The 17,161-nt window shown below is 40.0% G+C and overlaps 2 protein-coding genes across 5 annotated transcripts in view; both read left to right on the top strand.

The window, feature by feature from the left end:
• Nucleotides 1–12,724, top strand: part of pik3cd (phosphatidylinositol-4,5-bisphosphate 3-kinase, catalytic subunit delta) — a 47,511-nt gene extending 34,787 nt beyond the window's left edge. For 3 of the 4 annotated variants that reach the window (XM_014145770.3, XM_014145773.3, XM_014145769.3), the window contains exons 20-23: nucleotides 995–1,121; nucleotides 8,488–8,633; nucleotides 9,136–9,268; nucleotides 9,759–12,724. In XM_014145770.3, coding sequence (XP_014001245.1) covers nucleotides 995–1,121; nucleotides 8,488–8,633; nucleotides 9,136–9,268; nucleotides 9,759–9,896 — 544 coding nt within the window. In that variant the 3' untranslated portion in view covers nucleotides 9,897–12,724. The remainder of the gene's footprint in view (nucleotides 1–994; nucleotides 1,122–8,487; nucleotides 8,634–9,135; nucleotides 9,269–9,758) is intronic. The other variant, XM_014145772.3, reaches the window with a different exon arrangement.
• A 2,472-nt stretch (nucleotides 12,725–15,196) lies between these two features.
• Nucleotides 15,197–17,161, top strand: part of ctnnbip1 (catenin, beta interacting protein 1) — a 32,468-nt gene continuing 30,503 nt past the window's right edge. Inside the window, 1 exon segment of the mRNA NM_001139923.1 lies at nucleotides 15,197–15,276. The gene's annotated coding sequence lies outside the window, so the exon portion shown is untranslated.

Below are 17,161 nucleotides of genomic sequence, written 5' to 3'. Positions count from 1 at the left end.
ACACCTGTTTAGGAGAGGTGCTGGCTAGCGGAGTAGAACACCTGTTTAGGAGAGGTGCTGGCTAGCGGAGTAGAACACCTGTTTAGGAGAGGTGCTGGCTAGCGGAGTAGAACACCTGTTTAGGAGAGGTGCTGGCTAGAGGAGTAGAACACCTGTTTAGGAGAGATGCTGGCTAGCGGAGTAGAACACCTGTTTAGGAGAGGTGCTGGCTAGCGGAGTAGAACACCTGTTTAGGAGAGGTGCTGGCTAGCGGAGTAGAAAACCTGTTTAGGAGAGGTGCTGGCTAGCGGAGTAGAACACCTGTTTAGGAGAGGTGCTGGCTAGAGGAGTAGAACACCTGTTTAGGAGAGGTGCTGGCTAGAGGAGTAGAACACCTGTTTAGGAGAGGTGCTGGCTAGAGGAGTAGAACACCTGTTTAGGAGAGGTGCTGGCTAGCGGAATAGAACACTTGAAAAAGAAAAGAAGAGCCGCACACTCTAGGAGCTCAGATGCAATAATTAATAACCTAATAACCAATGTTTCGACAGACAAGCTAAACCTTTAAATAATGTATAAACTATTGGCGTCATATATGTAATGTTGGGTGGGTGCAGAGCAAGGGCTGGCAAAACAGCTCCATATCACACAGAAGCTGCAAAGTGTTAAAGCCTCTTGGTTAGAATGGAGTGGGGAATAGCTGTAATAGTTTAACATGGTGAACCCAATAGACGTCTAGACAGGACCGTGTTGTAACATGGCTGTCAATCATCTGTCACCCTCCGAAAATTCTCTGCAAATATTTAATAGAGCTGTGAGAAAAACCTGCCTCACGCCTCACCTATATGGAGAGAGAGGGGGAAATGTGTGTGTGCGTACCCCACTGTTTTCACCTGACTTGGGAATGTGAGAGAAAGGTAAAGAGATATAACATTCAATGGAGGAAGGGATAAAAGAAAGTGCGGAGAAAGCAAACTGATCCCATGTGGTCTCTCCTCTCTCTCATCTATTTTGTCAGCAGGGATAAACTTGACCAGGCCATTGAGGAGTTCACACTATCATGTGCTGGTTACTGTGTAGCCACTTACGTGTTGGGTATCGGAGATCGCCACAACGACAATATCATGATCAAGGAGACGGGGCAGGTGAGATGCACAGGATTTCAATTTTTTTGAAATGTGTAGAATCTTGATAATTTGTATAAGTCTGATTTAGAGTGGGTATTCCTAGTAGGAATAGAACTCATTGTTTATACCTAAGAAACAAAAATGTTTCGTTTTTTTATCTTACACAATGAATCATTCATAAAGTAAACCGATAAACACTTATTCTTAGACAGACAATGGAAATGCCAGTAAGTCAAAATAATCACATTTGGCCTCTCAAAAACTATGATACTGACTCTACTACATGTGGTAGGTGGATGAATCAATAGATGACCAAAAGTATGTGGACGCCTGCTCGTCAAACATCTCATTCCAAAATCATGGGCATTAATATGGAGTTGGTCCCCGCTTTGCTGCTATAACAGCCTCCAATCTTCTTGAAAGGCTTTCCACTACATGTTGGAACATCGCTGCGGGGACTTGCTTCCATTCAGCCACGGGCTTTAGTGAGGTTGGGCACTAATGTTGGCCAATTAGGCCTGGCTCGCAGTCGGACTTCCAATTCGTCCCAAAGGTGTTCGATGGGGTTGAGGTCCGGGGCCCTGTGCAGGCCAGTCAAGTTGTTAAACACTGATCTTGAAAAAACATTTCTGTATGGACCTCGCTTTGTGTACAGGGGCATTGCCATGCTGAAACATGAAAGGGCCATCTCCAAACTGTTGCCACAAAGTTGGAAGCACAGAGTCGTCTATAATGTCATTGTATGCTGTAGCGTTAGGATTGCATTCGGGCAGGTAGCGTTCTCCTGGCATCCGCTAAACCCAGATTCATCCAGAGAACCTGTTTCCACTGCTCCAAAGTCCAATGGCAGCAAGCTTTACAACACTCCAGCCGACGCCTGGCATTGCGGGTGGAGATCTTAGGGTTGTGTGCGGCTCCTCGGCCATGGAGACCCATTTCATGAAGCTCCCGACGAACAGTTCTTGTGCTGACGTTGCTTCCAGAGAAAGTTTGGAACTCTGTAGTGAGTGTTGCAAACGAAGACAGACGATTTTTACATGCTAAGCGCTTCAGCACTCGGCGGTCCCGTTCTGTGAGCTTGTGTAGCCTACCACTTTGAGGCTGAGCCGTTGTTGCTCCTATACGTTTATACTTCACAATAACAGCATTTACAGTTGACCAGGGCAGCCCTAGCAGGGCAGACATTTGACGAACAGACTTCTTGGAAAGGTGGCATCCTATGACGGTGCCACGTTGAAAGTCACTGAGCTCTTCAGTAAGGCCATTCTACTGCCAATGTTTGTCTATGGAGATTGCATGGCTGTATGCTTGATTTTATACACCTGTCTGCAACGGGTGTGGCTGAAATAGCCAGATCCACTCATTTGAAGGGGTGTCCACATACTTTTGGATGGATAGATACATATGCGTAGTAGTTAGTTCTACCACAAAGTGACACATCTTACAACACACAGCAATGCTAATTGTCATTGAAAACACAACACTTGGCAACAGCAGTGACTATGGTCTTGGATCAATGACAGACTCTCTTAGTAACTTCGAAAAAGGAATCAATCACGAGGCAGACATGCCAGAACGTCGTCATTCAAAACCAGTGGTGGAAAAAGTACTCAAATGTCAATCTTGAGTAAAAATAAAGATACCTTAACAGAAAATTACTCAAGTGAAAGTTACCCAGTAAAATACTACTTCAGTAAAAGTCCCAAGGTATCTGGTTTTAAATGTACTTAAGTACAGTGGTAGAAAAAGTACTCAATCGTCATACTTGCGTAAAAGCACAAAGTAAAAGTAAATTCTATACATGAAATTCCTTATATTAAGCAAACCAGACGGCACGATTATCTTATTATTTTTATGGACAGACAGGCACACTCCAACACTCAGACATAATTTACAAACACAGTAGTGTTTGTGGCAGTAGGGATGACAACATGTTATATTGATAGATGCCCTAATTCTGTCCTGGTTGAGCATTATAAATGTAATAAGTACTTTTAGGTGTCAGGGAAAATGTATGGAGTAAAAGGTACATTATTTTAAGGAATATAGTGGAGTAAAAGTAAAAGTTGTCTAAAATATAAATAATAAAGTACAGATACCCCCAAAAACTACTTAAGTAGTACTATCAAGTATTTTTTACTTACAGTTGAAGTCGGAAGTTTACACACACCTTAGCCAAATACATTTAAACTCAGTTTTTCACAATTCCTGACATTTAATCCTAGTAAAATGTCCCTGTTTTAGGTCAATTACGATCACCACTTTATTTTAAGAATGTGAAATGTCAGTATAATAGTAAAGAGAATGATTTATTTCAGCTTTTATTTCATCACATTCCCAGTGGTCAGAAGTTTAAATACACTCAATTAGTATTTGGTAGCATTGCCTTTAAATTGTTTAACTTGGGTCAAACGTTTTGGGTAGCCTTCCACAAGCTTCCCACAATAAGTTGGGTGAATTTTGGCCCATTCCTCCTGACAGAGCTGGTGTAACTGAGTCAGGTTTGTAGGCCTCCTTGCTCTCACACACTTTTTCAGTTCTGCCCACAAATTTTCTACAGGATTGAGGTCAGGGCTTTGTGATGGCCACTCCAATACCTTGACTTCGTTGTCCTTAAGCCATTTTGCCACAACTTTGGAAGTATGCTTGGGGTCATTGTCCATTTGGAAGACCCATTTGCGATCAAGCTTTAACTTCCTGACTGATGTCTTGAGATGTTGCATCAATATATCCACATAATTTTCTTTCCTCATGATGCCATCTATTTTGTGAAGTGCACCAGTCCCTCCTGCAGCAAAGCACCCCCACAACATGATGCTGCGACCTCCGTGCTGGTGTTCTTCGGCTTACAAGACTCCCCTTTTTTCCTCAAAACATAACGATGGTCATTATGGCCAAACAGTTCTATTTTTGTTTCATCAGACCATTTCTCCCAAAAAGTATGATCTTTGTCCCCATATGCAGTTGCAAACCGTAGTCTGGCTTTTTTTATGGTGGTTTTGGAGCAGTGACTTCTTCCTTGCTGAGTGGCTGTTCAGGTTATGTCGATATAGGACTCGTTTTACTGTGGATATGGATACTTTTGTACCCGTTTCCTCCAGCATCTTCACAAGGTTCATTGCTGTTGTTCTGGGATTGATTTGCACCTTTCGCATCAAAGTACGTTCATCTGTAGGAGACAGAACGCGTCTCCTTCCTGAGAGGTATGACGGCTGCGTGGTCCCATGGTGTTTATACTTGCGTACTATTGTTTGTACAGATGAATGTGGTACCTTCAGGCGTTTAGAAATATCTCCCAAGGATGAACCAGACTTGTGGAGGTCTACAATTTTTTTTCTGAGGTCTTGGCTGATTTCTTTTGATTTTCCCATGATGTCAAGCAAATAGGCACTGAGTTTGAAGGTAGGCCTTGAAATACATCCACAGGTACACCTCCAATTGACTCAAATGATGTCAATTAGCCTATCAGAAGCTTCTAAAGCCATGACATAATTTTCTGGAATTTTCCGAGCTGTTTAAAGGCACAGTCAACTTAGTGTGTGTAAACTTCTGACCCACTGGAATTGTGATACAGTGAATTATAAGTGAAATAATCTGTCTGTAAACAATTGTTGAAAAAATGACTTGTGTCATGCACAAAGTAGATGTCCTAACCGACTTGCCAAAACTATAGTTTGTTAACAAGAAATTTGTGGAGTGGTTGAAAAAAAAGTTTTAATGAGTCCAACCTAATTGTATGTAAACTTCCGACTTCAACTGTAAGTACTTCACACCACTGTTAAAAACAAAGTTTGAAGGCAAAACCTTTGCAGTGGTTTTAGTGAAGACAGATGATGCAAACTAGCCACTTAATAAGAATTTATATAATTCATCATAATCCGTAAAGCATTTTAAAAATCAAATCAAATGTTATTTGTGACATGCACCAAAGACAACAGGTATTTGTTAAATGCTTACTTACAAGCACTTAACCAACAATGCAGTTCAAGAAATAGAGTTAAGAAAATATTTACTAAATAAGCTAAAGTAAAAAATAAAATAAAAATTAACACAATAAAATAACAATACAGAGGCTATATATACGAGTCAATGTGCGTGGGTACGGGTTAGTCGAGGTAATTTGTACATGTAGTTAGGGAAAGTGACAATGCATAGATAATAAACAGCAAGTAGCATCAGTGTAAAATCAAGGGGAGGGGGGGTCAATGTAAATAGTCCAGGTGGCCATTTTGTTAATTGTTCAGCAGCCTTATAGTTTGGGGGTAGAAGCTGTTAAGGAGCCTAGACTTGGCGCTGCGGTACCGCTTGCCGTGCGGTAACAGAGAGAACAATCTATGACTTGGGTGACTGGAGTCTTTGACAATTCCTCTGACACCGCCTAGTATATAGGTCCTGGATGGCAGGAAGCTTGGCCCCAGTGATGTACTGTGCTGTACGCACTACCCTCTGTAGCACCTTACGTTTGGATGCTGAGCAGTTGCCATACCAGGCGGTGATGCAACCAATCAGGATGCTTTCGATGGTGCAGCTGTAGAACTTTTTGAGGATCTGGGGACCGATGCCTAGGGCTGTTGCTGTGACCACATTACCGACACACCAGCGGTCACGAGTCACGAAGGCAGTCAAATTCCACATGATCATTTAGTCACGGTAATTAGGCTTCTCCAAACTCTAATGCTGCTGCTGGTCATTAGTACCCTACCAAACTTGCTTAACTGCCTGTTACTCTGCACTCAATTGTCCCTCTAATCACGCTGACATCAATGCAAATGTATTTGAAAATCTAATCAAACACTTCATGAGAGTCCATTGCGCAACATTTCTATAGGCTATGCAATTGCGGGAGAAAACAGAGTGATGGCCGCTAATAAAAAGACGAGGATCCCATCAGCTTTCTATAGGCTAGGCCTACTATATTTATTTCTCAACTTTCCTAATACTAAGCACATTGCTTATATTTACAACAGGAGTATAGCCTACCTGGCTGGCATGAAAATAAACTACGGGGAAAATCGTCCTCCATTCGCTACTTAAGTGCATAGATGACATGTATTTTTTTCGCTGCCCGTTTCGATACAGGTGCATGATAATGGTCCATTCTAAATCAAAACAAATTTCACACATATATTATTTAGTATATGTGAAGACAAGATGAAATCAAGAATAGTCTGATAGGTGACAATATTAGCCTATCAATTGTGAATTATATATTATGATGCCCAGCATAAGAAACAATGTATTTTTTATTTTTTTTACTTTTTGTAATCATTGTCGCACACCTCATGTGGCCTAGCCCATAGGCCTATATGTTTTAATGAGGTTTGTATCACAACTAAAGTGGCCACAACTTCTTAAAATTAAGCATATGAATCCGTTTTACAAGCCTAACTGGTATCGATAAACAGCGCTGAGTTTCAAGTTTGGGGAAGATCATTTTTACCATAAAAATGCACCTTTATAATATTAGCATTACATGTATAATTGGATTTGCAGTGACTTTTGATAATGGTGTTTTCCGCTAATGGAACATTTGCGCTTATAGCTGACTACCATGTGCGCATTGCTACTCTTGTAATTTTAAGATATAGTCTAATAGTTTATCAACATTTTGAGCTAAACGTTCTGATCTGTTGCGTCAGCCACATTGCATAAAAAAGTTGTTTTGATGCTAGTGGTTGTATTAATTTGGGATCTATCGCATCCCACAACTGTCCCAGACTGTTTGGAATATTTATTTATTGCACAGAATTGAAAAGTTCGATTTTTGTGCTATGGGGATAGTAGATTGCTAGTGCTTTTGCTGTTCGTTAGGGCCTACTCATCTTGTTGGCTGACGAAAAGTAAATGTGGACAGTTCTTCCAATTTCTCTATGCACCTCAGAATTGAATAAGCACGTGCGTAGTTGCATCCCCAATGTGTCTCTTCACTTGTAGCCTGTGAGAAAGATCTGATCACATGGAGTACGCAGCACTCAGGGACAAGGGCACAACGGTCACTGGCCGCAAAAGGCATAGATTTTTTTTAAGGTGCATTACGGCCACACAAAGGGGATGCTGCCGTGAAATTCTAGGCATTATCAAGTCCTTGTCAAATTGTGAATGAATGACTGATGTAGTGTCTACAGGCTGCACAAAAAAACAGAGCAGAGTTCATGCCATTAAAGTGACTTTTTTCTATTCATCATTAATTGCATCATGCAGCCATACAATGTATTAAAAATCAAAACATACAGTACCAGTCAAAAGTTTGGACACACCTACTCATTCCAGGGTTTTTCTTTATTTTTATTATTTTTTACGTTGTAGAAAAGATGTCAAAACAATGAAATAACATATGGAATCATGTAGTAACCAAAAAAAGTGTTGAACAAATCTAAATATATTTTATATTTTATATTCTTCAAAGTAGCCACCCTTTGCCTTGATGACAGCTTTGCACACTCTTGGCATTCTCTCAACCAACTTTACCTGGAATGCCTTTCCAACAGTCTTGAAGGAGTTCCCAGACATGCTGAGCACTTGTTGGCTGCTTTTCCTTCACTCTGCGATCCAACTCATCCCAAACCATCTCACTGGTACTTCCTGCTTTAGTTTTTGCTTGTAAGCAGGAATCAGGATAGAATTATGGTCAGATTTGCCAAATGGAGGGAAAGGGAGAGCTTTGTATGCATCTCTGTGTGTGGAGTAAAGGTGGTCTAGAGTTTTTTTTTTTTTCCTCTGGTTGCACATGCTGGTAGAAATGAGGTAAAACGGATTTAAGTTTGCCTGCATTACAGTCCCCGACCACTAGGAGTGCCGCTTCTGGATGAGCATTTTATTGTTTTCTTATGGCCTTATACAGCTCGTTGAGTGCAGTCTTAGTGCCAGCATCCGTTTGTGGTGGTAAATAGACGGCTATAAAAAATATGGTAGATAGTGTGGTCTACAGTTTATCATGAGGTACTCTACCTCAGGCGAGCAATACCTCGAGACCTCCTTAATATTAGAAATCGCGCACCAAATGTTATTGACAAATAGACACACACCACCACCCGTCGACTTACCAGACGTAGCTGTTCTGTCAATGCACGGACAACCCAGCCAACTGAATATTATCTGCGTCATCGTTCAGCCACGACTCGGTTAAACAAGATATTACATTCTTTAATGTCCCGTTGGTAGAATAGTCTCAAGCAGAGATCATCCAGTTTATTCACATTTAATGGGTTGCTCATGAGTTATTATGCTTGTGTTACCAACATATTTAATATGATCCATTTTTAAGACCTAATTTGCCTGCAGCTACAATGGAATCTCGAATAATGATTTTTCATAATAATGTTTGGATGGTGTGGAAAACTTCTGTTAATCTCCTGCTTGACTTCCCTATTTTTTTCTCTTTTAGCTGTTCCACATTGACTTTGGGCACTTTCTGGGAAACTTCAAGAGCAAATTTGGGATCAACAGGGAACGTGTGCCTTTTATTCTGACGTATGACTTTGTCCACGTCATCCAACAAGGGAGGACCAACAACAGTGAGAAGTTTGAAAGGTAAAACATGAAATCAATCCATCTCCTATCGTGTGTTCAATTCCCGCTGTGGCCAACCATACGAAAAATGTATGCACGCATGACTGTAAGGCTCTTTGGATAAAACCGTCTGCTAAATGGCATATATTATGTTGTATAGTATTATATCGTATTGTATTTATATTGTATTATATATTGTTCATATCCAACACTGTATTGTCTCTGTTAATATAGAGTTGTGCCAAGATAAAAAATAAAAGAGAAAGAAATATGATGTTTTACGAATCGGTCACTGTAGTCATATAATTCCATTTGTTTAGTTTTTACTCCAAATCAGAGACTATAGGGGGCACATCCAGTCATCTTAATGTATTTGTCAATCTCATAGTATTGGTGATTTGTTAGCACCCAACTGTGAATACTTTTACTTATACGTACTTATATAACCATGCATACTTATTTTACGGTGATCCTGAAGCTCCATGATAATGGTGTGGTACCTTCCGTATTGTGCCACCAACAGGTTCAGAGAGTGCTGTGAGCAGGCCTATAAGATCTTGTGTCGCAATGGGACTCTGTTTGTTAACCTGTTTGCCATGATGAAAGCAGCCGGACTGCCTGAGCTGAGCTCCTTCAAGGACATCCAGTACCTAAAGGTGAGAGGAGCGCCTCCTTTTATTGCCGGATATGTTGAACGGAGCATTATGCATACTGTAGTACATCACTCCTACACACACAATGATTTATGTTATTTTACACTTGTTAGTTCCTCTCGTTTTAGCCACAGTAGTCAGATAACGTCTATGCAAGGTCCTACACCTGAGATCAGTGTCCTTTTCAAAATATGGTTATGATTTGGTGATGGTTACAAGGATACGTCTGCAGCTACTAATGATGGTGATGATGTCGATGACTAGTGCGATTGATGATAATGGTGATGATGATGTTGGTTGCAAGGACCTCAATGATAGTGATTGTTGATGGTGGTGGTGGCAGGGACCTTGCTAACAATGATGATGATAATCTAATGATCATGAAATTAATATTGATGATGATTACCAATATAGTAATGTGAGTTGTTTTTAATGGTAAAGGTACATCCATCATCCTTCTGATATTGTTGTTCTTGTCTCACCCTTTTCTAAGGACTCATTGGCTTTGGGGAAATCGGAGGAAGAAGCGCTGAAGAATTTCAAAGTGAAGTTTAACGAAGCTCTGAGAGAGAGCTGGAAGACCAAGGTGAACTGGATGATGCACTCTCTAGCCAAAGATAGCAGACTTTGAATAAAAGCCACTGCCCGGAGAAGCGTTCTGAACCTTAATACCCCTGATTTGTCGATCTGATCAGGGTTTTCAGCCAAATGGAATGAAAATGCACTGAAGTCTTTGTCGTAAAATAAGAGCATTTGGCAATGTTTTACAGATGTTTACACCTGACTGGCAGTCATGCTTATGGTTTATGAACTGATGCAAAACTGCAAGTACTTGTTGACAGTCACATTTCATCGGGAGTAATTGCCATTGTTACTGTATCATACAGACAGTATAGCGTTGAAAATCATTTGCACGTGGGCACGCCCCGTGTCAACCAGACCTATCACCACATGAACAGCGCCCTGAAAGTGACGATCTCAAACCAAATTGGGAGCAAACAACGTAATAATGCCTAATGAAACAATGTATCAACATATTGTCAGGAGAGTAGTAAGAGAGAGGAGTTAAATTATATGTGAAATACTGTAATAGGAGATTGATTAATGATGATGCCATTGATTAAATGACTTGATAAGTTGTTTGCAGTGAAAATACTTAAATGACCAGGCCAGAGAGAGGTACGTAGGACCTCAAGTGTTTCATGCGGTTTACATTCATTCTATGATTTTTATTTTTTTTTTTTACTTTTGAATGTTATTATTTTCATTGAAATATATCCTCTGCTGTACAGTGAGCTCCAAAAGTATTGATACAGTGACACGTTGTTTTGCTGTTTTGGCTCTGTACTCCAGCACTTTGGATTTGAAATTATACAATGACTGAGGTTAAAGCGCATACTGTCAGCTTTAATTTGAGGGTATCTTCATCCATATATTACAAATTACAGCACTTTTGTAAATAGTCCCCCCATTTTAGGGGACCCAAAAGTATTGGGACAAATTAACTTATGTGTATTTAAGTAGTAAAAAGTGAAGTAGTCGGTCCCATATTCGTAGCACGCAGTGACTACAAATTGGTTGGATGCATTTGCTGTTTGTTTTTGTTGTGTTTCAGATTATTTTGTGCCCCTATTAGAAATGAATGGGAAATAATGTATTTGGGGGGGATGATATTTGTATGATATTTGTGCATCTGTAAATTTCTCACTCATCATTAGTCATGATTCATTCAGAATTATCCGTAATCATGGTAGCAATCCACATTAATGTAGAAGTGTTTAGAAACACTATTCTTATTTACAATAAAAGTGACTCCAAAATGACTCTACATTATTTACCATCAATTTCTATTGGGCACAAAATAATCTGAAACACAACCAAAACAAACAGCAAGGGCCTCCAACAAATGTGTAGAGTCACAAGCTTGATGTTGTCATTGTGTGCTATGAATATGGGACCAAATACTTTTTTTTTTACTACTTAAAAACACAAGTGAATTTGTCCCAATACTGTTTGTCCCTTAAAATTGGGGGACTGTATAGAAAATACTGTAATTTCTAAACAGTTAACCCAATATGGATGAAAATACCCTCAAATTAAAGCAGACAGTCTGCACTTTAACCTCGTAGTCATTGCCTAATTTCAAATCCAAAGTGCTGGAGTACAGAGCCAAAAATGAAACAATTTGTCACTGTCCCAATACTTTCGGTGCTCACTGTATTTAAAATCTTGAAAGTGTGTTAAAGGTTTTTGTACAAAGAATCAAGCTTTCTTTGTAAAGGTACTTTTTAGGTTTTGCCATGATAATGTTATGGAATACGGCCTTATTTGTCTATTGTGTATGTATGAGATTTTGCCATCTGTAATGTTTTATACCTTGTGGAATGAGATACCCCAGTCTGTTGTTTGTAACAGAGATGGAGTTAAGAGTATATTTCCTTCAACATTGCATTCCAGCCCTGCTCCTACATAAGTAAAGCAAGACGTTTTGCCGGCCAGGATTTTAGGTCACTGCTGCTTGGCCATTTAACTCAGGAGTTGATATTCATACGGTCTTGTCAGAGACTATTACGCGAGACCCAGACCCATACACTGGTGCCAGGACTCAAGCCGAAAACTTGGACAGTGATCCCTGGACCAAGTGATCTTGAGCAGTTCTTCAGACCAAGACCACAAGTTTGAGTCTATAATAAATGTATAATAAGCCATAGCTCTTTATCTCAATTGTCGCTCTTAAATGTCTCTATGTGGTGTCATTATACATAAGCTACCTGCTACATGCTGTGAAATGATGTAGGGTAGATTCTCATGATAGATCAGTTGAATTGATCTACAATACCTTGAAGAAAATGCAGGGACGGTTCTGTATGTTTTAGCTTTCAGATATGCACTGTATGTTGTCCCCAGTGGCAGTCCTGACCTATGTGCCTATCTATGCCTTTTACTTTTGTGCTTGAGAAAATTATTCTAGAAAAGAATACTGTACATACCTAGCGGGCTTTATCGCTCTCATCTCAAATTACTGTGTCAATACTGTGCCCAATGCTGTGTAGAGTGACTGATGTTCTGTGAAAACAAACCATGATATTACTGTATTAATGTACATTTGTCATTGAATTATGCATTCTGTATCTATTCTCTCCTGATCAGAGTATACTGTGGACAGAATCCACTAATGATTGTTTTAACCATAGGATGTGTGGGGAGGAAGAGTTGCTATTGAACACTGGTGCCTATTTAATTGATTTATCTTGTATGTCCATGTATTTTCTGTTGTTGCAGATTGCAAACAAGGGTGAGTTGTAAAACATAGGGCATTGCTGTGTGGAACACTGAAAAGCATGAATTGAAGAAGAGCTTTTATATGCATTCCATTGCTTAACCTGCTCAGTAATATCTGCACTGAATGTTAATATAGCCAGTTAAATTGATATTTTAATAAATTACTATGTTTTAGTATTTTGTTCATTAGTCCACAATCCCATCTCTTGTATTTGCATGTCAGCAGTCAACTTTTCAAGATGGAGCACTTTCAGTACAGAGTAAAAACTGTGATGTATGTGTTTATCTTGGAAACTTGACTGCTGACATGCAACATTTGGGGGGTGTAGTCAAAAACAAGATTTGAAATATATTTTCACACTGAGGTTGGAATAATACTGGGAAAATTATGAAAATTCCCTTCTAGTTTGAAAAGACCACCTGAAATGTCAGCCTGTTATGGTGGGATGGCGTTTTGGCCTGCCTGGTGACATCACCAGGTTAATTAGTCCAAATTTCTCTGCCAATAACATCTAGTTTTCTGTTTTTAACGCCCCATTCCCAGACAGTCCTAACAAAATTCTTACTTGAGAAATTGCACTTTGCTAAGAAGCAATTTTTGTTTCTTTTTGACTACTTTAATTGAAAACAATCACAGTAAGGTATTTAATTGTTACCCAGAAAGGATTGATATTGAGATAAAAACATCTGCATTGGACCTTTAACAGTGGAATAATGAATAAATTACCAATCATTTTTGAGTAAAGTGATCCTTTAAAAACTACCGTCCTGTAGTTTTTTTCTCCAACCCTAATCTCCCGCAACGGGTTGGATTAAATACCTACAGGAGTGTAGCTCTCCAGGAACAGGGTTGGAGAGAACTGCTTTAAGGGTGTTCCAGAATACCCATATATTTTTAAAGGCCAGTGTGGAGCAAGATGTCTTTGTTAGGCATATGTGCCTTTTTGGTTTTCGCTATTGATAATCTTTATGTGCTGTGAAATACATGACTGTGTCTTTATTATTATTACGGCCATCATTATCATCAATATCATTATCATTTCAAGCTTTTAATTGCAGCATCTTTTTATGATCAAATATATTTTTATTTATGACAAGGGCTCTGAACATGTGCATAGACTTATTCTGAAAAAAATAGGAATTTGAGAACCATAGTTAATTTCCCATTAACCTTGTGCTCACAAGTATACTGGATTGGCTGGAAATGTATCCCTGCTTTTTATCTAATCAATCAAAACAAGACATGGTATCTAATCAAGAACAAGATATAAAATAAAGCTGCAAGCAGCAATTCTGGGATTCAGCTGTGGGCCTACTGTGCCACCATTAGGACAAATTGGACATCACCCTATGATGAGCTACTTCTGTGCTGCTAACCACACTTGGCCAATATCAGAACTCAAAATCAAACTGATCATGCAATATGCTTTTGATCTATTTTTGACTATTTTGTATGATATTGACTACTTTAAATATCTTCTCCAGAACCGCTGGACTGAGTGACACATTTTGTGCATCGCATCGATGGATGCACATCTTAAAACAATATTTTCCAAGACTAGCTGAAACAATATGGCCACTATAAGCCAATGAGTTTGCACAAATGTTTTTTTCTGTCCAACTGCGCCACCATGCAGCCAAACTGAACTATAGTTTACAGGTTAGCTAGACACATCCCTGAGCATGTGTGCCAAAGTTAATCCTGAGTCAAATTGACCAAGAGTTATAAACATGTGCCCTTTATAGCGCCACCATGTGGTCCATCTGAATGTGCCAGCTTATTTTGAGTCTTCAGTGTTTGGAACTTTTGTACCAAGTTTTGTTACAATACGAAAATCCATATCAGATTGATATACATTTATGTTTCAGACCACGCCCACGTGAATGTTTATTGATCAATAGCAGTCATGTCGTTTGAGATGTTAGCCTGGAAAATATTGCGTTGCGAGACCTTGGTCTATAGATACTATATATCACGTTTTGTGCAGATCCGTCATTCGGTGCTAGAGGAATAGCATTTTGAATGTTTTTCACACAATTCTAAATGGCGGAAAATCCTTCATGGCAGACCTTATTGGTCCTATAGCAAATGTGTTCCTTGTGAGCAGAGGGACCTATGTACCGAAAATCATGACTCTAGGACACACAGCATGGGGGGCGTTCGCTTTCATAGTTTCCATTTTCAATTGTTTGTTATAGCGCCACCATGTGGCCAATTGGCATCGCATGAGAGGGTGTGTCCCATGGTCCTTGACCATCATGCAAAATTCACGGGAATTAGATTTTTTTTTAACCAAATTGACGGAACCAGTATAATAATAAATGGCAATAAATACAATAGGGTTTCATTAGCTTTGCTGCTGAACCCCCAACTAGCTGACATGACAGCTTGTCGCTATCCATCTTGCCATCCAGAATCACAACACACGGTCTTCTTCCCCATTGAAGCTTGCGCATAGTTTTCATGACGTCAACTAACCTGTCTATAAATTACTTAAATGTAAATAACAAAATTATGCATTTACAAAAGTCAGTCACAAAATTACATTTTGGGCGGACGGCTCCCCTAGTGGTCGCCTGGAAGTAAAACAGCTCCACCACGCAGCTCCAACTGGAGGGTTTACACTAGATTCCCAACTGGAGGGATGTGACCCCGGAACAGGACGCCTTCGTAAAACAACACACCATTAAAATAAAACACAGAAGAAAGGAAAACTGGACCAGGAGGGGTAAGCTCAAATGTAAAATGTTCTGACGTCGGGTAATTCTCCTCCGAGTTTGGGGGACGTTGTATTGTTAGAAATATTGCATTTACTCCGTTGAATACTTACAATCGGCTAGCGGTACCTGGATGGAATTGCACCCCCCATAGCATAGGAACTTCATTCACAAGGCTTTTGTCTCGAGCCTAGTGCTGTTAGCATTATTTGGTGGCAAAGGGAAGCTCTGTTGTTACAGACATATATAAAGTTTGCACGTTAGTAAGTAGTGTGGGTTTCGTAATATATTTCCAATGCTTTCAGTCCTGGTTTGCATGAGGGGATTTGCAACGATCCACGAGTTCGTCAGTTAATAGCAACCGACCAAGCTATACTGGGAGACAGGAAACGGCGTTGAGTGATTGCTGGCTAGCTCGCTAACAAGCTACAATGTTACACTTGGTATGCTGCAACAGTAACAACCAAGTAACTAATGGCTAGCTATAACCATTGTAGTGTTCGTTTTACACTCAATACCATGTGTACAAAACATTTACGTTATCCCTGTCAGGAAAATGGAGCTTAGGAGTTTTCTGTGATTTCCTCTTAACATTTCTTATAGCCAAAGATGATCTATTATATAGAGGTTATATATTCTATCAAATAAGCCTCACGTAGCAAATTAGCAATTATATTTTTTGTTGACTCACTTCGTGGTCTATTTTTCGTGGACAGATTTTGGCCAGAGTAAACCCTCTCGCTTCGCCTCGTCTGTTGTAGCTTATTGTTTGAATGTTTCAACATTCCGGACGTAACGTTATCGGTGATATACGTCCTGATATCAAACAAGGGGTCTTGAATCGAACAAAAACTGGGGATGTGTTGGGTATGAGTTGTTATATTTGCAACATAATTAAAATAATAAGAGTTACTGACTTTAATGCTCAACCTATTTCTATATATACAGTCAACCCTATTGTTATAAATGAAATTGTCCTTTTTCCACTTTCCTACATTATTTTCAATAATATAATAGCCAACAGTAATAATGTTATGTTGGTGCATTTAAAAATAAAGCGCTCTACCTAGCTAGGCTACCTCTTCTACTTCTAAAACCTCATCACATTGACTTCTGTAGGCTATTTTAGTCTCTCTCCACACCCATGAGAGCATTGTGCTCAGCCTTGCAAGGTCTTATTTCCCCAACTGGCAGATGGCTGACAACACATTCAGCTGTGAAGCTGGCATATTGCCTGCAGTGGAGCATTGACGAGTGGTGTAGGGAGTGGGTGTTAGGGCAGGCTACGGACAGGGGCTTGAGATTCTCTTGGAAACGTGTGAACTTGGTTGAACCGTATGGCTCTCTTAGTCTGCACATTCCCCTGTGTGTCTGGGGTTTGGAACCAGATTAGGACCCTTGCCCTGCCCTCCCTCTCGCCCCCCCCCCCCCCTCATTATGCCAGGGCAGGTGCTGTTATCAAGTACAAGTAGGCTACTCGTACATACAACACCAAACCTAGTGTAAAGTGGACAGTGGCCTCAGTCCACCACCATAAGGTGTTGGACTTGCTGAAAGTACTGAACTAGGAGGATGATGCTTGGACCTAGTAGACTGTATGCTGCAGATGCCTTTTCAGTGTAACTGCGTGGTTGGTTCAAATTGTCCTGTTGCTGTCATTTCCCCCTAAAATGTCTTCTCTAATACTGGTAGTATCAGCCTAGATCTTACCATGGCAGTAATAGCCTATGCCATTCCTTTTGTAGAGGTGGCACTGATTGCAGAAATGATTTTATTATTTATCTATATCATTGTTTAATAGGTGCCAGACAGCTTTGGCTCTTTCAGATCTCACAGCATTGTCCCAGTGGGACCAGATTACTGCTGCCACTTCTGTCTCAATTCCTTAGAGGTTGT

Source organism: Salmo salar, chromosome 15 (assembly GCF_965601325.2).
Source record: "Salmo salar chromosome 15, fSalSal1, whole genome shotgun sequence".
NCBI lineage: Eukaryota > Metazoa > Chordata > Actinopteri > Salmoniformes > Salmonidae > Salmo > Salmo salar.
The sequence above is the reverse complement of the archived record's forward strand: the minus strand, read 5'-3'. Positions and strand labels throughout refer to the sequence as shown.